General features: G+C 43.1%; 5 protein-coding genes across 7 annotated transcripts; 3 read left to right on the top strand and 2 right to left on the bottom strand.

The window, feature by feature from the left end:
• Positions 1 to 955: 955 nt before the first annotated feature.
• LOC6553690 (fatty-acid amide hydrolase 2) lies at positions 956 to 14,199 on the bottom strand. Of its 2 annotated transcripts, XM_026982571.1 has the most exons (5): positions 13,735 to 14,199; positions 13,622 to 13,676; positions 8,489 to 8,669; positions 4,499 to 4,546; positions 956 to 2,863 (listed from the first exon to the last, which is right to left on the bottom strand). In XM_026982571.1, coding segments are annotated over exons 1-5 (1,659 nt in total). In that variant the 5' UTR covers positions 13,736 to 14,199; the 3' UTR covers positions 956 to 1,489. The 2 variants fall into 2 exon arrangements, with proteins under 2 accessions (XP_026838372.1, XP_015010335.1); XM_015154849.2 differs by lacking the exon at positions 8,489 to 8,669.
• Positions 10,960 to 12,568, top strand: LOC6553691 (succinate--hydroxymethylglutarate CoA-transferase). Its single transcript, XM_001979385.3, has one exon. The coding sequence runs from the start codon at positions 11,099 to 11,101 to the stop codon at positions 12,416 to 12,418; it is 1,320 nt and encodes a 439-aa protein (XP_001979421.1). The 5' UTR covers positions 10,960 to 11,098; the 3' UTR covers positions 12,419 to 12,568.
• A 629-nt stretch (positions 14,200 to 14,828) lies between the features above and the next one.
• Positions 14,829 to 15,287, top strand: LOC6553692. Its single transcript, XM_001979386.3, has 2 exons — positions 14,829 to 15,098; positions 15,158 to 15,287. The coding sequence occupies exons 1-2, from the start codon at positions 14,949 to 14,951 to the stop codon at positions 15,209 to 15,211; spliced, it is 204 nt and encodes a 67-aa protein (XP_001979422.1). The 5' UTR covers positions 14,829 to 14,948; the 3' UTR covers positions 15,212 to 15,287.
• Positions 15,227 to 16,735, bottom strand: LOC6553693. The gene is made up of 3 exons (XM_001979387.3): positions 16,399 to 16,735; positions 15,794 to 16,340; positions 15,227 to 15,729 (listed from the first exon to the last, which is right to left on the bottom strand). Exons 1-3 carry the CDS (start codon positions 16,590 to 16,592, stop codon positions 15,403 to 15,405), a joined length of 1,068 nt encoding a protein of 355 aa, XP_001979423.1. The 5' UTR covers positions 16,593 to 16,735; the 3' UTR covers positions 15,227 to 15,402.
• An 882-nt stretch (positions 16,736 to 17,617) lies between these two features.
• Positions 17,618 to 22,730, top strand: LOC6553694 (mitochondrial coenzyme A transporter SLC25A42). 2 transcript variants are annotated; one of them, XM_015154171.2, is made up of 6 exons: positions 17,618 to 17,918; positions 20,511 to 20,741; positions 21,047 to 21,350; positions 21,411 to 21,676; positions 22,065 to 22,251; positions 22,316 to 22,730. In XM_015154171.2, exons 2-6 carry the CDS (start codon positions 20,531 to 20,533, stop codon positions 22,461 to 22,463), a joined length of 1,116 nt encoding a protein of 371 aa, XP_015009657.1. In that variant the 5' UTR covers positions 17,618 to 17,918; positions 20,511 to 20,530; the 3' UTR covers positions 22,464 to 22,730. The 2 variants fall into 2 exon arrangements, with proteins under 2 accessions (XP_015009657.1, XP_026831642.1); XM_026975841.1 differs by lacking the exon at positions 17,618 to 17,918 and adding an exon at positions 18,101 to 18,117 and having other exon boundaries at positions 22,316 to 22,729.
• Positions 22,731 to 22,761: the final 31 nt, after the last annotated feature.

Here is a 22,761-nt window from a genome sequence, read left to right as displayed (position 1 = left end):
CATTCTTGGGCAAGAATCTGAGTTACCTCCGAGTTTTCTGGCCAAATACCACGTTCGGCAGCGGAATTGCGCAAGCCGTATTGGCGCAACCTTGGGCTACTCCAAAAGCCAAAAACTAACCACTTACACACGCACGCAAAAATACATTTTTGCAATAGAAAAATAACAAACGACTAGCGGGCACCCCCAGTCCAACTCCAAATTCGCCCAGCCAGGCCAATAAAATGTGGCCAAAATTCGGCAACTCGAATGACAAAAGTGCATTGGACACTTACTGAACAGGCAGCTGGCTGGGAAAACTGCTGCGCATGCGCACGATTAAGGCTATTAGATTAGTGATTTCCCAGTCTCTGGGTAAGTAAGTAGGCACTACAGTCGGTCCTCGCTTAAAATAACTGTCATTTTCGGAGTTCATTTTTATAATAATAAAATGGTAATCTCTGAGTTGGTTTGCCTACTATAAATATGTCGAGTTTTCTTTTTTTCTTTGAACAACTGAAAAACAAATATGTAGTTTGGATTATATGACAACACACGTAGTTAAGAAAGAAACAACGGAAATTAAAAATCCGATTGCCCTTCATAAATGGTTTAATTTCTTGAAAAGTAAAAAAAAACGAAGACTGGCGTCGGCTATTAACTATATTAAGTCTGTTGTTCCAATCTGCTAGTACTGAAATTTACCAAAAACAGGTCCGACTATAGTAAGATTCTCTATGCCGGGCAGCGAAGTGGAACCATTTATTAAGTGGTACACGTATCCGAGCGTGTATTGTCTCTAGTAGCCGTCTAATACTTGTTTCACTTTGTCTTCGGGTCCACCGCTCAGGTGGGCCCAATTTCAAAGCACTCGCGGACTCGTAGTCGGACTCGAACTCGGACCTCCCTCGATGGCTTCCAAGTGGAGGCCAACTGCTTTTCGGCGGCAATTGCGCCACAGAAGTTGAAATTTCGGTTAATATTTTTTCTGTTACGTATTTATTCATCGAATTTGGTTCTTTGCAAAAGTTGTAAAGTTTTCAAGTTGCTTAAACGAGATGCTACAAAACGTACATACATACACATACTGGTTATATTTATCGATCTTTGCCGGACGCGACATAAACCTAACACTTAGATGCTAGACGAATATTTACATATAGGTAAAGATAATAAGAATACGAATACGATGTACAGCTCAGGGGAGTTTTTCACAATAATTTAATACAATGGGTAATGACTCGCGATTGAGGGATTACTAATTTCGAAGGTCCCGAACATTTAGTGGTGTGATGTATGGTCGAATAAAATGCTGATAAAGTATAGATGCTGCTCTAGGGTTTCCTTTCTACCAGTCAGCCAACTCCGGCTGATAACAGTGATTTGTCTAAATCCATTTAAAGTCTCTCTGAAATTCCCTAACTGCTCGACAGTGTACAATTAGCTAATAACAAAACAAAGTACAAATGAATCACGCACAAGATAAAGCCAATCCTCCGGTCAGAGCTCCCTAGCCACGCTGCTTGCTGCTCCCACTGCTGCTGTGGCTATCCTCGGACGGAGGACGCACCCATCCGCCGTAGCGGCGCTCCATTTCACGGGCCACCGCCAGGCAGAGGTGATCCTGGCCCGGGTTGGCCACCACCTGGATCCCCATGGGCAGGTTGCGTCGGTCCAGACCGATCATGCAGTTGGTCACCGGCAGGCCAAGCGTGTTGAAAATGGCCATGTACATGGGCTCCAGGAGCTTGTGGTAGATCTGGTAGTGCTGGTGCGCCGTGTTGGGAAAGGTCGGGTAGAGGAAGACGCCATCGTTACCCAGCATCTCCTTGAATTCAGTCTTGAGCGCCTCGATGATGCTGGCCAGGTGCTTGTGGCGCGAGTTTGGGATGATTTTCATAAAGTTCTGCAAATGGCCAAAGATCACCGACGGAAGGATGCTGTCCGAGCATCCGAAGAAGTACTTGACCGTCTCCTTGCACACGGTCTTGGGCTGCTCGCCCTCCTCCGTCTTGTGGTAGATGGTCTCGATGTTCTTCATGGTCAGCATGGCGGACAGCGAGATGTCCAGCGACCACTTCATCTTGCGGATATTCACCCGCTTGGCATTGAAATCGGTGGCCACGCGGTTGATGGCCGCATGCAAATCCCTGCTCAGCGGTCGCATCATGCCCGATGGCCCGTCGTTGTCCATGAAGAAGAACCTGATCCCATTCACACTGATCGGCCTGTCCAGCGTTAGCTTGGGACCTGTGGGATCACTCATGCACTTGAGCAGTAGCGGCAGATCCTTGGCGTAGCGGGTCATCGGCGCGATGGTGAAGAAGTCTCCCCACTTGGGAAAGTCACTAGTCGGATGATGACCTCTGAAGGAAACCGCATACGGCGTGGGCTTGTGGCCCCAAATGCCACTGAACATGGCCGGCAGGCGCGAAGAGCCGCCTATGTCCGAAGTGAGGCCCAGCAGGGAGGCGCCGCTGGCCAGGAGGGCCGCCTCGCCGCCCGAGGATCCGCCCGGAGTGCGCTTCAGGTCGTACGGATTCTTCGTCTGACCCGTCACGTTGTTGTACGTCTCCCACAGCAGGCAGAGCTCCGGTGTGTTGGACACCAGCAGGATAATGCCGCCGGAGCGCTTTATCTGCTCCACCACGGGCGCATCCGACTTGGCAATCTGCGGCGTCTTGAAGACACGACCTGCCTGGTTGGTCATGCCTTTGACGGCAATGCTCTCCTTGACGGTCACCGGAATGCCGAGCAACGGGGTCAGCTCTTCCATCGACTCCACGCTGTTGATCCCCATCGCTATCACGTTGTCTATCTCACGAGCCTCCTCCAATGCCTCCTCGAAGCGATCCTGCACAATGGCATTTATCAGGGGATTCACCTGCAAGAAACCAAACGGCAAACTTTAGTGCGAAGATAATATTTATAAAGCATAAATATTGTAATTGCTCATTAAAAAATTCGGATCAGTATAAAGTTTATATTATAAAAAATCGTTTTATTAACCCGCGATAAAATAATACTTAATATACAATTAATTGAATTATTTATTATTATTCTATAGATGACAATCGTAAAACTTAATGTCCAACCATAAAAATTTTACGATATAGAGTAATTGAACTAATGTATGGGAAGTAAAATACGTCAGAATTCACATAAATACGAGTATAGTTCTAGACAGGAATCGCACTACTTTGGACATAAAATATTTCCATGTTCCCCAACTAAGCTAGTTTTCTAACTATTGCTTTTCGATATAATTTGCTCCTTTTCTTAAATTAATTTTATTAAATTTTTGTACTATATATATATATACTTATATATATATGTATATATTTATTTTTAGTCGTCACTAATTTTTCATATTTGAGATAGAATGGTGAGTTTTGCTTGCTTTTTTTGTTTATCAGCTGTCACAGTCCACTTGCAATGCTTTAAAAGTAAAACTAACAAATAATATAGATTTTTGTATAGGAAACATATTTTCTTGTAGCCCTATAATTCCCAACTAGTTCTAGTGAAGACTGTAAGGTATGTCTTCTAATTTCGGGTCACAAAATATTTCAAGTAATCTCTCTTACCGGTCGAGCAGTGAGTGTAGTGTATGTACCGGTGTATGTATGTATGTACGTATGTACGTATGTACGTACGTACGTATGTATGTATGTATGTATGTGTGTATGTATGTATGTATGTATGTATGTATGTATGTATGTATGTATGTATGTATGTATGTATGTATGTATGTATGTATGTATTTATGTATGTATGTATGTATGTATGTATGTATGTATGTATGTATGTATGTGTTACTTGCACAAAGTCTTAATTAAAGCCTGAAGAATGTTTAACTTACTCACGGAACACATATTTATTGCGGCTTTTAATATTTGCTTAGGAAACATATTTTCTTGTAGCCCTATAATTCCCAACTGGTTCTAGTGAAGACTGTAAGGCATGTCTTCTAATTTAGAGTTGCAAAATAGTTCAAGTAATCTCTCTTACCGGTCGAGCAGTGAATGTAGTGTATGTGTTCTTAAGTGTGATTACTTGCAAGATCAAATTGGCATCCCTATTGAACAAATAACCGGGCAAATGTTATTCATACAAGTGTTTGAAATGTTATAATATTTATTTTAAAATATTTATTCATAAAAAATATTTAAAATACAATATAAAATTATTGTAAAGAAATTGATTACCCTACACTGAAAGGGATATATATTTTTATGTTTATTCGTATACAAAGTGCTACTAAATTAATCTCGAGCTGTAAGTAATTAAATAATAAACTATTATTTTGTCATAATTATATTAGTGAGTGAAATAGTGAGGTCTTTAAAGTGAGTAGTAAAAATTGTATTAAATAAAGCCTATAAAATGCCCGAAACGTATTTGAAACGTATTGGCACAATAGCAACGTATGAATCAAAATCTGTCCTGTTTTTCATCCTTTTTTGAAATTTTCAGCCTATTTTTTCCGTTTTTTTTTATGGTACCCATATCAACTCACCTGTCGACATCGCTCGATGTAGGCTTCCACGACTTCTTCGCTTTTAATCTGCAAGTGGAAAGCAAAAAATGTTTGAGTGTTTCCGCAGGTCGCCTCGAATTCCTCCCAGCTCACATTCCTCGCGGATTCCCATCCCCATCCCCATACCCCTACCCCATTTCCATTAAAATTCCCAGCAATCAATTCAGAAGTCTATTGGGAAGGGGCCAGTGCCAGTGCCGAAGCAAAAAGGCAATTTGAGTTAAATTAAAATCAATAAAAAGACAAACCCAAACACAACTTGCAGTCGTGACGTTCATTGTGCGATGCATGCACTTTCGATCGCCCAGTACCAGCGGCACCATGACGTATGAGTAATGTGTGAATGGCATGGGAGTCTCAGTTCAAAGAGGCTACTATTGAAATTGATTCATTGGTCAATACATAGGTCGAAGAATGCTAAAATACATAATCCAGTGCCATGTGTCGATTGAGATATCAGTCAGACTGATTTCCGTGTTATTCCTCAGTGAAGAATCTATTGACGTGAAGTGTTCTTTATGGATTGCTCGATCAACAATGATCAATGAAACATGGATTAAGGAAATAAAAAATGCTTAGCAATAACTAAAGTCACAGAGATAATAATGGGAGTACTATGGTCTATGATTATACAATATCGTGAGTGGTTGGACGGAGTAAATTAGAATTCTAGAAATAAACCAAGTTATCTGCGTGTTAATCCAAACAAAATGTTGACAAAGCGTTGATAGATTTTTTAAATAAAAAGGAGGAAACAATAAATAGCTAATCCATGGGCTGCCGCACGTATTGATAAATTATTTGCCATCCATATTTATGTGTCACAATTAATTCACAAGAAGCCATTTCCAGCGATAAACCCAAATAGGCTGACAAACAAAAAAATATAATAAAGTAGCCTATATATAAATGGAATTGGGCACACAAGGAATTCCGATAGTCATGGATAATAAAGCGATCAATAGATCAAAACACGTAGCTGTGAAGTCTCCCTGACTCACACATCACCCATAGAATTAGCAGTGAATAAACTTATAATTATACCGAGAACCGATACAATTAAAATCACCCATCAACAGTACTTAGAGTCGTAAGCAGTGGCTGATGTAGCCGATAATGTAATTAATCACATTCTCACTCGCTTTTCAGAGATCTGATTAGGTAATTGACGAGGGAGCACGTATCAATCAAACCGACTTGTAAGAACTCGAGCTTGGGTGCACTTAAATGGGTATCACTCAACCGAAACCAGATAGTTAACGAACACCTTACTCCGAACCACAGGCTGCCACCGAGGGTAACCTCTGAACTTGATTTCAGTTAAACTGGGTAATCGGAGGCAGAAGGCCTTCCATGTGCCGCCTTTATGCCCCTATACCTTCCCACTGCCGCCGGATTGAGACACAAATTGCCTTACTTCGCCTTAATTCGGGCTCATGCAACGCACAAATGATGCACCGGCGTATATAAAAGCGCTCGTATGTGCCTATGTATAATTAAAATTAAGGCTACTTGACTTTTTCAATGACTTCCAGTGTAATAATAAATCAGTGGCGGCAAGGGGGTTCCGACCAGGTAAACACGGTGCAGCCGGCCAATAGCATGCAACGGATGATGGGGAGTCGAGGGCTTCGAGAAGGGGCATGCTACGAAATCAGCGACCGAAAAGCTTTCGACTGCGATTCCGATACCATCCAACGCTCGGTGTTTACAATGTGGAAAAGATCTTGTGGCACGGCGAGCATAGAGTATAAAGAAATCGCGACACACAGACACAGATTCATGTTGGGTTTATAAATACGTTCGGATCTATATGGTGTATGAAGTATGTACGTGCCAAAAGCGCCAAACGGCGGAGCAAAAGAAGAAAACACGAAAAAACGAAACACGAATTATGCGATTCAAGTACGAATTCACATGAGCAAATTGCAGATAGATCTTCTGGTACCGGTGTATGAATCGCCGACTTAAATTTAAGCCCTCCTACTCAGGAACGTAAACCTAGAGAATCCACTTAAATCCACAGCGGACAAGGGCAATTAGCAGTATCGCTTTCTTAAATGCCACTTCTGGTTGCTGAAACGACGATTATTATTTAATATACATAGGTGATCGGACAACTAGACGCGCGTTCTGATATAATGCCAATTACAAAATCATTACGCTTGGCTCGTTGTGAGGCAATGCTTAACCTATGGCAATGAGACGGCCGGCAATTAAGAGGGGAAAAAACATATAAAGATGCATAATTAAAATAATAATATTTAGCACTCGTACGCACCATATGACCGCCTCGCCGAAAGAAGACAGAAGCCGTAAAAAGCGCCACTAAAAAATAAATAAAGTACAATTTTCGTACTTCAGACGGACGTGCACTAAAAAGCCAACTACCCAACTGCAAGTTTTGTCCATGCAGCACATGCGACTAAACAAAGGCAGCCCACTGAGCATGATATGGGAATTGGAGGGCGGGTGGTGGTCGGTTGGTGTTACGATAAGGTCTCTCGAGTGGTGACCTCACACGATGTGGACCAACGAACGGGCCACAGATCTTGCACATCCCGTAGATAGTTACACAGAAACAAAGACACATGTGGCATGTAATTGGCAGCCCGAATAGAGAAACTACTGGGCCCAGCTCAGATCTCAAGGGCAGAGATTTCACCTTTGATTTAGATATGATATGGATATAGATACAGATACAGGTACAGATACAGATACGATAAAGATACAGCTTCGTTTGCAGAGACTGAGACCTCTGGGCCTTGCCCACATGTATGATGATTTGCGAAACTGCTGCTGGCGTCATAAAAGTGCTTGGTTAGTGCTTTAGATGACTAACCCGCCGGTTTCCTCAATGCCTCGCGTCTATATCCCAGCCCTCTGTTTTGGTTTTGGGCCAATTGGCTTAAGTGCTTGCGAGACGGCGGTAGAAATGGAGGAGAAAAAAACCCAAATTGATTTCGATTTCATCTGGCGGTAATACTCTGGCCTAGGGTCACTTAATGCTTGTTATGCTTCTCGAAGAGTCGAAAAGACGTATTAAAAACAGGAATTTTACTAAAAACGTTTTTCATCAAATGTTGCCAAATTTAGCCATAGGAATATTTTTCTGAAATCGTCCAATAAGAAGGCAACGAAAAAAACTAAGAATCATCGTTACTCTGAAATTATAAACAAACCTGCACGGTTTTTTTTTCTCTTTTCCTCGTCCGACAGCTGGGAACTTTTAAATGTTGTGAACTTTACTCATTTGATCTGAGCTTATTGACCCCCCTAAAGTTTGGTTATTCATGGCTAAGCACACAACATTGCCTTAATGTGAAGCAATTGCTACATAATTTTGACCTCAAAACAATACCCGTAAATAGACCATTTACTAAACTCTTAATTTTGTTTCCTAGTATTTAAATGTAAACTAATGGTTGTGAACTAAGAAACTTGTATTTAACAAGTAATTATCGCGAAATCTACGACTCGATAATAGGTTGACTTTTTGATGAACTTTTAAAGGAATCTAGCCTGAAGAAAACTAAGTTATTAAATATCAAAATATGATTATTAGTACGGTTTAGGCAATTTTTAGTCTGGTTAGGGTATTTACCCCTTTGCTTGCTGTCCATTCATTCTACCCTCGACCTTTTTAATGGGTTACTTGTTTTATTGAAGTGCTCCGCGTCTTATTAAGTGAAAAATGTGAAACTCGAGTAATTGTCTTGTATGTGTTTTTACTTTCTGCAAAAAAAAAGCGAACATAACTATTTCTCCGACTACCCAGGAGTTGGCTGCAAGCAATAGTTATGACCAGTATCCCATAAATGTGGCAACAGAACCCGCTACTGTGGCAACAGTCTTTCCAATTGATTTGGCAAGACTTCGGCCGACCCATTTACCAGGTGGTGTGCTTTGCGTAAGTGACCCAATTTGGGGAGAGTGGAGGCAGTGAGCGCTAGGATTGCATTTACTCACCTTTCTGGTGCGAATCAGTTTGGCCAGGTCGACGGCGGGAATCTCGAGCAGGTGGCTCCGGATGGGCGGTAGCTTGCGCCGGATCACCTTGATGTTGGTGTACCGGCTGTAGGGGACGACGAACCAGCTGAAGACGATCATGGCCGAGCGCAGGAACCGGCGCATGATGTACCCCAGGATCCTGGAACAGAGTAGCACAGCAATTTTGACGGTTTTCTCTCAACACACCACTCGATGGGGGAAAATATGATGTGATCTGCGTATCTCCGACTGGATACGCTGGCTACAAGATTCTACAACTCGGCTAACACGCACACACACACACACGCGCGTGCAGCAGCCAACCAACAGCAACAGGTTGCCAGGATTGTGCAATCCGCAATCAGCAATCCGCAGCTGACGACTGCAATCGACTTTTTGGCTTGCACAATTTTTTGGGTACCGAGAGCTGAGAGCTCGACGAGATGCTTTTGGCTTTTTGGCTTGGTCAGTTGGCTAATAGGCGAGTCGAGGCTTTCTGGACTGCATTGGCCGCTAGTAATGGTAGTTGGCAGTGGTATCTGCGGGATGCACTCGCGAGTAAGCCGATTGGGAACAGCCGAGCTGCCGACGCATGCGCAGCCTTTGGCCGGCTTTCATTTTGTTTCACTCAAAACACACTGGCTATCTCAATCTGCATCTGCATCTGCATCTGCATCTGAATCGGTATCGCTTTCGGTTTCTTTCTGTATATATGTATGTACGTGAGTATCTGATGGATCCACGAGCCGAACCGACGCGAGCGAGGCGAGCTGAGTAAATAAACGCTGTCCAAGCTTGCCACCGAGTATTTAAAGCCCGACTCTCCCATCTTCCAATCGCTCAGAAGCTCTATCTGCTCGGAAACTGGTTCTCTTAGGCTGTCTCTTAAGATCCGCTTGGCATAATAGTCAGCGTGATTGTGAACGTGATTCCCGACTGGCCCAAAGGAAATGGCCATAAAGCGGGCAAGTGCGTCATACCATAGATCCACAATTACATGGCCTGAACTCTTGATCCCAAGTGATTAAAGTTGCATTCGAATCTTGGAATGCTATCGCCTTGTTTACAACGACACGAACAAAGGGAGGACTCCTATCGTAATTACACAGATCGGCGAGAGCAAATGAGCTATAGCCCCAGCTTTCGGACCGTACCGGGCAGTTTAGGCCATGCATGCTGACCCCAGTACCAGCTCAACCTGAGATCACCGCACATGTATAGTGCAACGTCATTCTGAAAATAAATATTGATTCCACGAGGCGAGGTTTCCGGGGGAAAAGCCCGCTTTGAGAAAACACTTCCAAGGAACTAGAACCTTGAACCTACGCTTACACCTCGGTAACGACTTAGTAACTAGTCAGGAACAGGTATTTTCTAAAATTAGCTAGAATTTGCACACAAGAGAAAATTATTTCAAGGCCATGGTCTTCTAGAATGGCTGCATGGCTGCTTCGACTTTGGTCGATAAGAAGCCATAATTATGGAAAAGGGCGAGTTATTTTGAGCTGACTCCCCAAGATGAGAGTAGTGATCTTGGAGAGATTATAATATATGGTTATTAGTTTTCATTAGTTTTGTTTTACTTTTAAAAAGTTCCTATTGGTTATTTTAATTGGTTATTTAAACAAAATAAAAGAGAGCTTAAAAATGTACGTAAAATTCATTAATTAGTACATATTTGACAAAATGGAAAACGAATCATTTAGCTTATGATTTCCTACAATTTCGCCAAGTTTATATATTCTGTGATAATGTAGTTATTACATAACATTTTGAAAGATATGTATATCTCATTTAAAAAAAAAAAATACCTTTACAAGAATTCATTTGAATACAATTCGTTCCCTGTGCATGAATCTTAATTAATCGCCTGCGCGTGGATGAACCAGTTCTGCCCATCAATAAAGATCACTAAACTTAGTAGTTGCGGATTACTGATCCGTCTGACACTTATGGTGAGCATTCAGGCGTAAGTTATCCAACCACGACATTCAAATTACATTTTAATTGTGCTGGTCATTAGGGAATAATTGCCGTACATTAGGCTCTTGGCTTGTCAGTTTTTCAAGAAAAACAAAATGCTTGTTTTGATTTCAGCCGCATCGCTTACTATAAGATCACGCTATCTAGGATGTCAGCAAGGTGATATAATCGGAGTACGGAACAAAACAAAGCGACGCAAAGCGTTCGATCTGTACTTAATGATATGGCATCGTGGATGACCAACCTTTTATTATCTTGTGGTCAGCAGAAGCAACTCCCCTCATGAAACCGAAAGGATTCGCGACATTCTCGGCGGAAACTCCCCAAGGTTAACCCCAAAAGAGACTCCTTTTCTTTTATGGGGCTGCCAAGTGTTGTTTATCGCAATCTTAACACAGTTAACAAAAAGCTCCCACTCTTCGGAACATTTTAAGAGCACCTTAAAAGAGATAAGACTACGAGCTTCCGACGACTTTTGGACGGAGGGCCACTTTCAGTGACGATAAAAGTGGCCGCGGATCAAGTCGGACCGCAAAACTTTCCACACACATCATATGTGTACTGCCGACAGATTAGTTGACCCACAAGTAGCAACAAAAAAGAACAATGTGGTCACAGAATTTGCGCCTCGTCCGGGGATTTGTTAATTACGGAGTTTGCCGCCAGAGCTTGAGAAACTTTGCAGCCGTTGGCGATAAAAACAACGCACCCGATAATGCCAGTGATGTGGACGAACGACACCCGCTGCATGGTATCCGGATTTTGGACTTATCACGCATCATCGCCGGTCCCTATTGTACCATGGTTCTGGCGGATCTCGGGGCGGAAGTTATAAAGGTGGAGCGTCCTCACTTCGGCGATGAAGCCCGCAAATGGGGACCACCCTTCCTAGAGAACAGCAACGATGCCGCCTACTTCCTAGCTCCCAATCGCAATAAGCGGAGCATCTGCATCGATATCAAGCGCGGCACACAGCTCCTCCATCGGCTGGCTGAGATCAGCGACGTGCTGGTGGAGAACTATGTGCCCGGCACCTTGGAACGTTACGGCTTGGGCTACGAGCAGTTGCGTAAGGTGAATCCCAAGCTGATCTATTGCTCTATGACAGGTTATGGCTCAGTGGGACCTTATGCCAAGCGACCCGGCTACGATGTGATTGCCTCCTCGGTTGGAGGACTGATGCATATTACCGGGGAGCGGGATGGGCCGCCCAGCAAGGTGGGCGTGGCTGTGACGGACATGTCCACGGGACTGTACGCCCATGGAGCGATTTTGGCAGCACTCTATCAAAGGACCCGCACGCAGCGGGGCCAGAAGATCGAGGTCGACCTGTTGTCCACCTGCTGCTCCCTGCTTCTCAACGTGGGTAGTAACTACCTGAATTCAGGAGTCAAAGCAGGAAGGATGGGCACCGCACACTCCAGCATTGTCCCGTATCAGAGCTTTAAGACGAAGGATGGCTATCTCACCTTGGGCACTGGCAGTGATGCTCAGTTTGAGGACCTGTGTCGTCGCCTAAAAGTGGAGCATTTGGCGCAGAACCCAAAATTTAAGAGCAACAAGGATCGTGTGACTAATCGAGTAGAGCTGCTGGGAATACTGGAGCAAATGTTATCCCAGGACACTTCGCGCAACTGGATGAAGCTCTTCGAGGGCGCCTCGTTTCCCGTGGGACCTGTTAACGCCATTCCCGAGGTTTTCGAAGACGAGCATATCAAGGCCATTGGCCTGGTGAAAAGCCTGCAGCATCCAAAGGACGGCACCGTCAAGGTGGTGGGTCCCCCTGTGACCTTCAGCGAAGCGCGAAACGATGCCCGGACAGCTCCTCCTATTCTTGGCCAGCACACGGATGAAGTGCTGGGTGAACTACTGGGGTGCGGGCCGGATGAGCTCGCCGAGCTTAAGAAGGATAACATTATCCAGTAACCCCAGTTGGAGTTTGAGCAGGCTAAAGTGATTAAAATTCCTAAATCCTTTGATGTCTGTAATGCTTTATAAGTCTTTTACGACCAAATATTTCAGTGATAATCATGCATTTACATTTAACATTTAACCCACTAAAGGCCTTTAAAAATAAATTACCTGTTAATAGAAATGCAACAAATTAATTGAAGAGGCTGGGATAACGATCTGATAGCTAAGTAATAAAACGTGGTTAACACAATTTCACTTGAATTCGATTTGCTGTTCGCAGGAACTTCTACGGTGCAACTTCTAAGACCATGAAAAAGGGGAAAGATTATTTTCCGCATAATCAGTTATAAATATTATGCAAATAATGACTGAAATCATTTCGATTTTACCGAGCTAAGGTACGAAGAATACGAAACTATACAAATACGCCTAGAAAGCTATTTCCTGGCTAGGGTGAAATATTCTTGATTAAACATTAGCACTTAAGGCTTAAATCAAGAACACGTTCGTTAAATATCGCCAATTAGTATTTCTCAAACTCAATATACGATATCAGTATATAGATCCGAATTATGCTAAACTGGAATACCGGAACGAATTTACTTGGTGATTTACGCAAACTGAGCTTAAGAAAAATCTGCGTACTTTTAGTTTTAGGCTAGCAGTTTAAAAACATATCTGTAGTAATATCTGCTTTACTGTATTGTAAACTGTCTTCACAAGGCAATGTTTAGTCTTTAGGGATATAACAAGACTACATGAAACCCAGATTGATAGTATATTGATGTAAGCAGATTTAAGATAAGAAACACGTTGAAATACTTTCGTTTACTTTTGAAAAGGGAATAAAAAAATAGAATAGGCAAATGTCGGCTTAACCAAATCAGACTGAATTGTTTGCCGACTTAATATGGGAACACATTCTCTTCATAGCTTCCATAAAGTGAATCATAATATCATGATATCTAACTGATTAGTACCCATTGACTATAATGTCGATCGAGCTGGACTTATTGACCGGTTCATTATCTAAGCTCTTGATGCAACGATCGCCAATGATTTCGCTGTGTCCATTGACCACCTTCCTTGGGTACAAGAAGGTGATAATCGTGTTCTTCTACGGCCTAATTTGTGTTCTGCGTGTGTTCCGCCAGGCGGAGAAGCGCCGCAGGACGAAATATTGAGACTAGGTTCTCGCACCGGCGATTCGCTTACCTGAGCCACAGCTCCTCCAGGTGCAAACGGATGACGGCTACTATCGATTTCAGCACTGGCAAAAGGGACGTATTTAGGGACAGGTGGCAAAACAATGGGTGGGAAAAACTCACTCGCAAATCAACCAAAAATATAAGTGTATGTGTATGTGTATGAACTATCCAATGGAGCGTCCGCTCGCCAGGAACCCAAAACTAAAACTGAAACTACAACTGAAATTGCAGGTGCTGTCCAAAATGGAATAGTAACAACAACGCGACGTCGACGTCTACATCAGAATTTGTTTGCTTTGGCAGTGGTGTTGCTGTTGTTGTTGCCTCTGCCGCTGCTGTTGTTGTTTGTGCGCGCAAAGTGCATAGACCGCATCCGAGTCTTAGCCTCCAGCTTGGCCCCAAAGCAAGTGCCCCATCCGATCCCGCCCACGCCCCTCCGGCGACGCGGGTGTGTATTTCGCACTTAATGGGTTGAGTGATGAATATGGAAAAAGGTTAGTTGGCGACGCAGTGGGCTATCAATTAACAGTTAGTTAGTTTCCTTCCACCCTGCATGGAAAGTGTGACCATAACGGCAATTGAGACGCGAGTGTATGGTCACACTCAATATTTTATTTTATTAATGCTTTAGGTTTTATTCATACAGTAAATTTAATTATATTTAATTTTTATCTTCAGATTTCAGATGTGCTTTCAACAGCTTATAAACTGTAATTTGCAAGTTTGATCTATTTTTTATTATTTTTTCAGAGCATTTTTCCCGCACATGTTTTTTAAAAAATAATGAACTCAGAAAAATAATATAATTGTCTGCGTCTTTCTGTAACTTAGAAAGTAAATTAGTATACACTTTTTTGTTTTTTCAACCATGTACTTTAAACTTATTGCTAGTTCTGATGGCCTAATTAACTTTCTAGTCGCCTAAGCCTATTTTTAAAAACAAAGAATATTTCTAAAATCATTACCCATCACGAAGTGAAATTCTCCATATGACAATGCCATTGATCTACTCTAACCACCTCCACCGCATTTGTTATTAAAACCATTAACCGCAACCAACTAATGACAGATGCCTATCTGTCCAAACAATCGAAGTCCCAGACAAAGAATTACGAGACGTTTAGTTTCCCATTATTATTCACGAAAACTGGACTTTGAACCAAGTTGGCGCAAATAGAAACTTGATTCAAGCCTACCGTCCGTTTGTGATTACGTTTTAGTTTGGTATTTTTCGTTGATAAGATTAAACAAACATCGAAATGCGGTCACATCGTCATTGTTGATTTTTGATAGCTGTTAAATAATAATAATTTCGTTTTACGCACTTTTTAGAGATGAGCAAGCAGCCCTCGTTTGTGTCGCGCAACCTGGTGGCCATCGTGATGATCCCCAGTCTAGTGGGGATCCATCTGGGCTGGAGCTACATGCAGAGCAATCGGAAACTGGTTACGGAGGCGGAACAAATCGAGATGCCGCCGGTCACGGTATGTTAGTCCTCATCTTTAAGGTGACCACCTCAAGACAGCAGCTCCTCTTTCTCCAGTTTGCCAGGTTTGTGTGGAACAAGCTTACGGGCGCAGGAAGTTCGGCGGAGTGACAAACCTTTTTGTGATGAGCTTAAGACATACAATCTATTTATTGTATAGAATAATTAAAACTACATGCAAACGGTATGGTACAATCAGCTGCTGCCCGGACGACACATGTTGGCCAGGCTGCAGGTTTGGACACAGAAAATGGAGCGATAAAGCCAAGGACTACATTAACTTAGCCTAGGGACGAGGGAGATTACTGCGTGAGGGCAGAGTTGACAGTGAGGTTGTTCAGCTGGGCATTGAACAGAACATCGCTGATCAGTTTCTCGGCCACGATCCGCTGCGTGGGGTTAATGGATCGCAGTTTGCTGGCCACATTTACGCCAATGGCATCGTACTCGTCGTCGTGCCTATGCGAAGTGCTTGGAGCCGCTGCGGTGGTATAAGCAGTGGTGCTGGCATTGCCAAACAAGGGCTGATAGTGATCGCGGCCAATCTGGATAGTAGGCACGCCTTGATGTTGACCATTCGTCTGCTGTAGGTGCAGCTGCTGCTGGTGGTGCTCCAAATGATTGACGGCCTAAGTGAGGAGAGGAGGTGGTTCAAGACCGTATGAAAATATTCACTGCTTTGGAGCTACACACCTGTTGTATCTCTCGCTGGGAGTTGGAGTCTAGGGAGGTGATCTCCAGGACCTTCACGGCATGTCCCTGAGCTGTCGCCGCCGCAATGGAAGTCTGAGCTGCTGCATGGGCTACCAGTTGCTGGTGCGCTTGGGCTGCTGCTGCCGCCGCTTCAGCCGCCTGGTGCTCCTCGCTCTTAACAAGGGTTACGCATTCCGCGGGCGTCACCGAAATGGTGCTCAGAGTGGCGCCCTGACTGCTGACGACCACATTGCTGGCCGCCGCCGCAACATCTTCCACTTCGTCCGGGGACGTGGGTATTATGGATTCCACGTGCTGAGACTGTGTGCCCGTGTGATGTGAGTCGTCCTCAAACTCCATTGACTCCTCGTCGTCGAAGCTGATGTGGAGTTCTCTCTTGGGCTTGGAGCCGAGTTCGTGGCGCTTGGGTTTGTGATCAGCGATGAAAAGCAGCTTGTCGTAGTACCACAAACGCGTTTCGTAGTCGTTTTTTGTGTACGTCTTGCGGAATTCCCGCCGGAAAGCAGAGCGTAGCGAGTTGATTTTCCTGCAAAGGGTGAAATGTGTTTACTGAACTGTGAAATATCTGGATCGGAAAGTCCCACCTTACTACCATCGCCCTGTCCGGGTTGGGCTCCACTTCTTTTAGCTTCTCCACCAGGCGGTCGTAGGACTTGTTCCGGGCTGCGTGATTGCTGTAGTCGTTGTGCTTGGGCTGCCATAAGCACTCCTCCTCCTGGTACTGTTCGATGAACTCCGTGAGCCAGTGGCGCGAGTACGATCGCAGGTCTACGTTCATGGTCCTCTTCACGAGTTTTTTATTTCGGTTTTCTTTATCACTTTCTTTGCAGTACTTTTTGTTTTCGATGCGTCTCGCGTGAAGTTGGCTGCGCAACAAAGGTAGGGTGCTGCCAGACCGCAGACTATCGCCTTGGAGATGGATATCGGTTTCTCAAATTTTAAATGTCTTAGGGCAAATATAAATTAAGCCAAACCAAATTGTCTACTAAAAGTAAAGTTCAATAAAAAAAACCAGAACCAGATTTGACTCATGAATGAAATTAACGTTAAATATATCGAAATTATTTGCAATTTACTGACACTGAATGTCTTGGCTATTTAATTCATTACCCATTAAAAACAATAAAGTTTGACAATATTGCATTGTCTTTTAAATGATACGGATTATTATTTTGCGGGTCAAGAAACTTGAAATATTACGAATGGTAATGTTCGACTAATACATTTGAGTTTTTTTTATTTTGCATTTTCACATTGTATCGGCTCAGATGCCTAATTTCCCAGTTTAAACCAAAATTAATATTCCTATTGTTACTTATCTTACGCTGGGAATACTTGTTCCTTGTGGGGTTCCGCAATATTTTAGTTATTTTAATATTTTTTGGTATTAATATATTTTTTTTATGCATTTTGGCAATTTGTATCTATTACAATTGTGTACTCTCTTTTATTCATGTTAAACATGTATAATTAATAAATGCTCAATTATGTTAACCATTTTACTATTTAAATGTATTTCTTTATACAAATAAAGTTATAGTTTTCGTAAACCAAACATTATCCAAAATAAAAAAAAATTCCAATTGACAATTGTTGAGATTATGTACTTTTTGATCAACTCAACTTTTTGGAAGGATGAGTTTTAATACAATCCACATTCCATAGTGTAGTTACAGTGTATAGATTTAATTCCTTAATTTAAGGTATATTTAGTATTTAAATATAGCAGTCCTCTCTCTAAATTTGCACTACTGTGCGACAGTTAAAATGGTTGCGGACTTGGCTTTACTCCAGCATGGACTCCACCCATGCGCTCTCAGTGTGGCAACGCCGAGGCGCAGTTCTCGATGTTTTTGTCAATTGCTCTTTGGAGCTTCGCAGGCGGAGTCGAGAATCGCGCGGAAATGTTCATTAACAAATAGAAATTTCCGAAATTGAGGCAAAGATTTAGCTCGCGGTAAAGGGAACACAGCACCTGTGCTTTTCGAATCGAATATCAGTACGGACGCCACACACGGCTAAGTGTTTGTTGTTGTTATTGTTGCCAAGGCCGAAGGAGTGAAAAGAGAGGCCGAAAAAAGAATCTGTGCTAACAAAAACAAAGGTGCGTGTAGAGCCGAAACACACATGAAATCATACATTTGTACATATATGTATGTGTGTGTACAAAATAATTTGTTGTTCTCGTTTTGCCCCATTATATAAGGTATCCGTGTGTGTGTGGTTTTTTTTGGATGTTGCAAGCGTTTAATCGGTGTAAACAAGAGCGAATAAATGGATTCCCAAACAGTTGGTGCACACGGGTCTTTATCACAAAGTACTTAAATTTAAGAGAAACAAACGCGTAACAACACAAGAACACTTGGCAAGCAACAGCTGTTTTTCATTCCCTTAGTCCAATCAGAATCTGAATTAAGTCACGTATGATTCTTATAAGATTATTCCAGGATTTGTAAACAGCAAACAAAAGTATTACGAATCGAATTATTGTTCGACCAATTAAATTGGCCAGAAAATCGCGCATGTGAAAGTGCAATTTCCGAGCAATTTGCATAAATTTTCATTGCCCAGTTGTTTTTGTTATTTTCTTCCAAGGGGGTACAAAGTCCAGTTGGAATGATGTTGTAGCTGCGTTACTATCTACATCCCCATCACCCCCCATCCCGCACCCGCTGGATATTTATAGCAAACAAATTTCATAGCCAGAAGCAATGTGGAAAACACTTGCTGGATAAACTGGATCCATAGTAAACCTCAAACTTGACTGAGTGCAAAAGTAGAGAAAAAAGTGCACAAACACCGCCTAACGAGCTTGTTTACGTTTATCAAGCGCCGGCAACAACAGCATCCAAGTGCACAGTGGTTGCAAAGTGCTTTCCATCGCTCCAATTCGTTATCAAAAAGTGGTTTATGGGGGGGCAGATATCAAGTGGCTTTGCGAAAATCACACTTAAGCCGCAAGCATAGGAGTGGAATATTTGTGAAACTACTTTTAGCCCAACTTTTCAAGATAAAAGAGCTGAAAGGTACAGTGAATACTTCTACCAACAAACTTCCTTTGGAACGTATAAGCTAAAAAATCCAAAAATTTTAGTTTATTATAGCAAAGACACTAGAATAATTGTAGTGTCTTTGATTATAGTTTATGATCTTCTTTCAAGTGAACGTCAAGCTAATATAATGGACATATATAATATATATATATATATATTCAATATAACTGAAAAATAGTAAAATACATATGTTTGATGCCATGCCTAGCCAGTACCCACTGTACACCTCAGAATCTCTATTTAGCCGCAATCACTTTCAAGGTTGCACTTTTCCACTCATTTTCTATCGCGTTGATGAACGCTCTTGGGTTTCCTCTCAAAGGTTTCCCGCACCGGCTGCTGCATGAAAAGCTTTTAATTTTAGCCGCGCTCAGCTGTTGAACTTGGAAAAGTGCCCAACCCCCAAAAGTCGGTAATCAAAACACACGTGTTGTGATATTCCATTCCACACATTTGCCATTTCAATATTCGGCATGATAATTGTTTTGGAGGTGTGTGCCACACATCTTTAGCTATACTACATATGTATATGCTCGGGCACTTACATACATACATATGTACGAGTATGTCAACTGATAATTCGGTGCCTTTTGCCTTCCGTAATGAGCATACGAAAGCAACCGGTTTGCGGGCTCGTTTGGCCTTTGGAGTCGGAAAGAGGCGAGAGCGGGTACATCGATGTCTTCTGGAACACTCTGCTTCTATCTATTGTAAGACGCAATTAGGAGCTAGTCAGAGCCTTATCAATAATTCCGGCTGAGGCCCGGGAGAGCTTGATAGCTCGCACTCCAGAGGCAGAATGGCTCTACTTGGGGCCCAAGCAAAGTTCAATTACCAGTAGCCAGTGGAACTGGAACTTGGCCAGATAGCAGAATATTGGTCAGCATTATGGGTTAGGTGGCTGCTAAAAGCAATTCGAGCGCCTATTTTTGAACCTATGCCAGGGGGAAATGCTTCCATCAATTACGAAACAATTGTGAGAGCCGCATATTATTTGCATGAACCTGCGAAATGTGTTTTCGCTATCAACTGGCGCACATATTATTTTCCTGAGCTCCATAAATACACCTGCCTGTGAAAAAGTAGCACCCAAAGCATTTACTCTTCGCAATCAATATAAGAACAGTACTCGTGTTGCTCTGTTTTCCATTATGGGCCACACAAATCAATTATCAACGAAATCCAAAGCTGTGTTTTTCTAGTAGGCTGATAACGAATCCAAACCCTCGCCAGAAACTTGCACTCAAACTATTGGCTAGAATGCTCAGAAGTCTTCCAGCTTCGAATAAAATAACTTACCAATAATTTAAGGCTACGCTCAGAAGCTTACTTAACTTTTCGTCTAGAGACGAAGATGCATTCTTTTACCTGACCGATTTCTTTTGACCGATTCAAGTACACCCTTCCCTTCCGTAATAATATACATATTAATTAGTTGTGCCGTGCTATTGCATTGTCCTCAGCTGTACGGCAGCGAACACTCAGTTTGTTGTCTCTGCTGGGAAGTCTTATAAAAGCGAAGCAATTTTCGGGTGGTTTAGATTAGTTTTGGCCATATTGAGTGCTTATCAGTGGTTGTGATAAGCCGACGCTTTTGGTGGGGTAATATACACGGCTCGGATTGATATGCAAATTGATTTCAGGTCCCCAGCCCGAGTCTGCCATGAGCCGTCTCCTGGAGAAGCCCAACATCGCCATGTCCATCAAGTCCACCGGTAGTCAGCTCTCGAGCACGATGGCCACGGCCTCGGCGACGTTGTCCTCGGACCTGGAGGATGCGGACACACCCCGCACCCAGCTGAGCCCATCCGAAACATCTGGAGTAGTCCCCGTACCCGCCACAACACTCAATCCCAACGCCTCAGTCACACCCAGTAAGTAAAAAGATGGGGTTTCCAGCCGCGTATTTTGGGAAAATGAGAGAAAAGCATATTTTTCAATGAATCACGTAGGATTTCAATCATTTTAATGCCTAAAGGCATTAAATAAAGAACGTAATTAACATTTATAGCAGATCCAATGCACTACCCCTCATCATGGCTTAAAATTGTAATAATTTCTAATGTAAAATGGATTCAAATCTTGAATACTGATACAAACTGTATAGTAGGCACTTCATATCACTTACATGGCAAACATATCTCTATAAAAGCATGATTTGGTTCTCTTTACCTTTCAGTGCGCCAGAAAATCGACCAGGTGGTAATCAGTCTGATATCAGGAGCAGCGGCGGGGGCGCTGGCCAAGACGGTCATCGCCCCGCTGGACCGCACCAAGATAAACTTCCAGATCCGCAACGATGTTCCCTTCTCGTTCCGAGCCTCGCTGCGTTACCTGCAAAACACCTATGCCAACGAAGGCGTTTTGGCCCTGTGGCGGGGGAACTCGGCCACGATGGCCAGGATCGTGCCCTACGCAGCCATACAGTTCACGGCCCACGAGCAGTGGCGTCGCATCCTGCATGTGGACAAGGACGGCTCCAAGTAGGTACCACTCTGCAGTACACTCCAACAAATTTAACTAGCAATCATTTTATTTTGCAGCACGAAGGGTCGTCGGTTTTTAGCTGGCTCCCTGGCAGGAATCACCTCGCAATCGTTGACGTATCCTTTGGACCTGGCCCGCGCCCGCATGGCCGTCACGGATCGGTATACTGGCTACCGGACCCTGCGACAGGTCTTCACCAAGATCTGGGTGGAGGAGGGTCCGCGGACGCTGTTCCGCGGCTACTGGGCGACTGTTCTCGGTGTGATTCCCTATGCGGGCACCTCGTTCTTCACCTACGAGACTCTCAAGCGGGAATACTATGGTAGGGATATACAATACATCCTGATATGCAAGACTATATAGTTTTGGGAGATGTTCGTTTCAAAGTCCTTTTATACTCTGATCGAATTAAGACCATTAAGATTAAGATCGAGTTAAGACCAACTTCTTAGAGTATATTTTCTACTTTAAGCCCCTATTTTATTGTGGGACCTCATTACCTCAAAATTACTTCAAAAATTACAAGAAGCAATGTTATGTCACTTTAAACAGGCATTCTGGATCATTGACATTATTTTGATATTGCTACAGTTGTGTCGGTTATATTATACACTTCATGGCTGTCTAAAATGTTCTATATGTTGCTAAGTTTTTAAATTTCAGATAACTGCCAACTGAATTTGTCAATTAAACGGTTTGTTTGTTTACAGAAATGGTCGGCAATAATAAACCCAATACTCTAGTCTCGCTGGTCTTCGGTGCTGCGGCTGGTGCCGCTGGACAAACGGCCAGCTATCCATTGGACATTGTGCGGCGAAGAATGCAGACAATGCGGGTGAACACGGCTGGCGGAGATCGGTATCCAACCGTTCTGGAGACTCTCGTCAAGATCTATCGGTACGTATAAATTTCTGTTAGGGATTTTATCCATATTTTAAATGTGATTTCCATTACTGCACAGCGAGGAGGGCATCAAGAACGGTTTCTACAAGGGACTCAGCATGAACTGGATTAAGGGACCCATTGCCGTGGGCATCAGCTTCTCCACCTACGATCTGATCAAGGCGTGGCTCACGGAGCTGGCCAACTTGAGACGGATTGAGAAATAGCCTTGCCCCCTGCGCCCAGTCACCCATAAACACCACACCAAAAACGCACTGCTTTGACCTTAAGTCTCGTGATCGATGGATGAGTTGAGGAGATAGAAGTGAAGCACCGACATGCTCTAATTGTTAGATATTTTTAGCTGTTAATTGTGGGGGAAAGAGCGATGAAGTGAAGACACCCGAAAGCGCTTAGTTTTGTTATTAACCGTAATTGATTTATTATCGCCGTAAGCCGAAAGTATATCAGCCAATAAAATGTCTGAATAGTGACTCGCCTGGCAATTACTGCTCCCCAGGACCT

The sequence above is a fragment of the Drosophila erecta genome, unplaced genomic scaffold, assembly GCF_003286155.1.
Source record: "Drosophila erecta strain 14021-0224.00,06,07 unplaced genomic scaffold, DereRS2 tig00000000-arrow-pilon, whole genome shotgun sequence".
NCBI lineage: Eukaryota > Metazoa > Arthropoda > Insecta > Diptera > Drosophilidae > Drosophila > Drosophila erecta.
The sequence above is the reverse complement of the archived record's forward strand: the minus strand, read 5'-3'. Positions and strand labels throughout refer to the sequence as shown.

What these genes read in the sequence shown, in the direction of transcription:
- LOC6553691 (XM_001979385.3), top strand. Translation starts at nt 11,099, where the DNA reads ATGTGGTCACAGAATTTGCGCCTCGTCCGGGGATTTGTTAATTACGGA.
- LOC6553690 (XM_026982571.1), bottom strand. An exon ending in CTGGAGGAGCTGTGGCTCAG is followed by an intron (nt 8,670 to 13,621) that starts GTAAGCGAATCG and finishes ACTCTGTTCCAG; the next exon opens with GATCCTGGGGTACATCATGC. An exon ending in AACTGATTCGCACCAGAAAG is followed by an intron (nt 4,547 to 8,488) that starts GTGAGTAAATGC and finishes TTCCACTTGCAG; the next exon opens with ATTAAAAGCGAAGAAGTCGT.
- LOC6553692 (XM_001979386.3), top strand. Translation starts at nt 14,949, where the DNA reads ATGAGCAAGCAGCCCTCGTTTGTGTCGCGCAACCTGGTGGCCATCGTG. An exon ending in TCGAGATGCCGCCGGTCACG is followed by an intron (nt 15,099 to 15,157) that starts GTATGTTAGTCC and finishes CTCTTTCTCCAG; the next exon opens with TTTGCCAGGTTTGTGTGGAA.
- LOC6553693 (XM_001979387.3), bottom strand. Translation starts at nt 16,592, where the DNA reads ATGAACGTAGACCTGCGATCGTACTCGCGCCACTGGCTCACGGAGTTC. An exon ending in GACAGGGCGATGGTAGTAAG is followed by an intron (nt 16,341 to 16,398) that starts GTGGGACTTTCC and finishes CACCCTTTGCAG; the next exon opens with GAAAATCAACTCGCTACGCT. An exon ending in CCCAGCGAGAGATACAACAG is followed by an intron (nt 15,730 to 15,793) that starts GTGTGTAGCTCC and finishes CTCCTCACTTAG; the next exon opens with GCCGTCAATCATTTGGAGCA.
- LOC6553694 (XM_015154171.2), top strand. Translation starts at nt 20,531, where the DNA reads ATGAGCCGTCTCCTGGAGAAGCCCAACATCGCCATGTCCATCAAGTCC. An exon ending in GTGGACAAGGACGGCTCCAA is followed by an intron (nt 21,351 to 21,410) that starts GTAGGTACCACT and finishes TTTATTTTGCAG; the next exon opens with CACGAAGGGTCGTCGGTTTT. An exon ending in ACTCTCGTCAAGATCTATCG is followed by an intron (nt 22,252 to 22,315) that starts GTACGTATAAAT and finishes ATTACTGCACAG; the next exon opens with CGAGGAGGGCATCAAGAACG.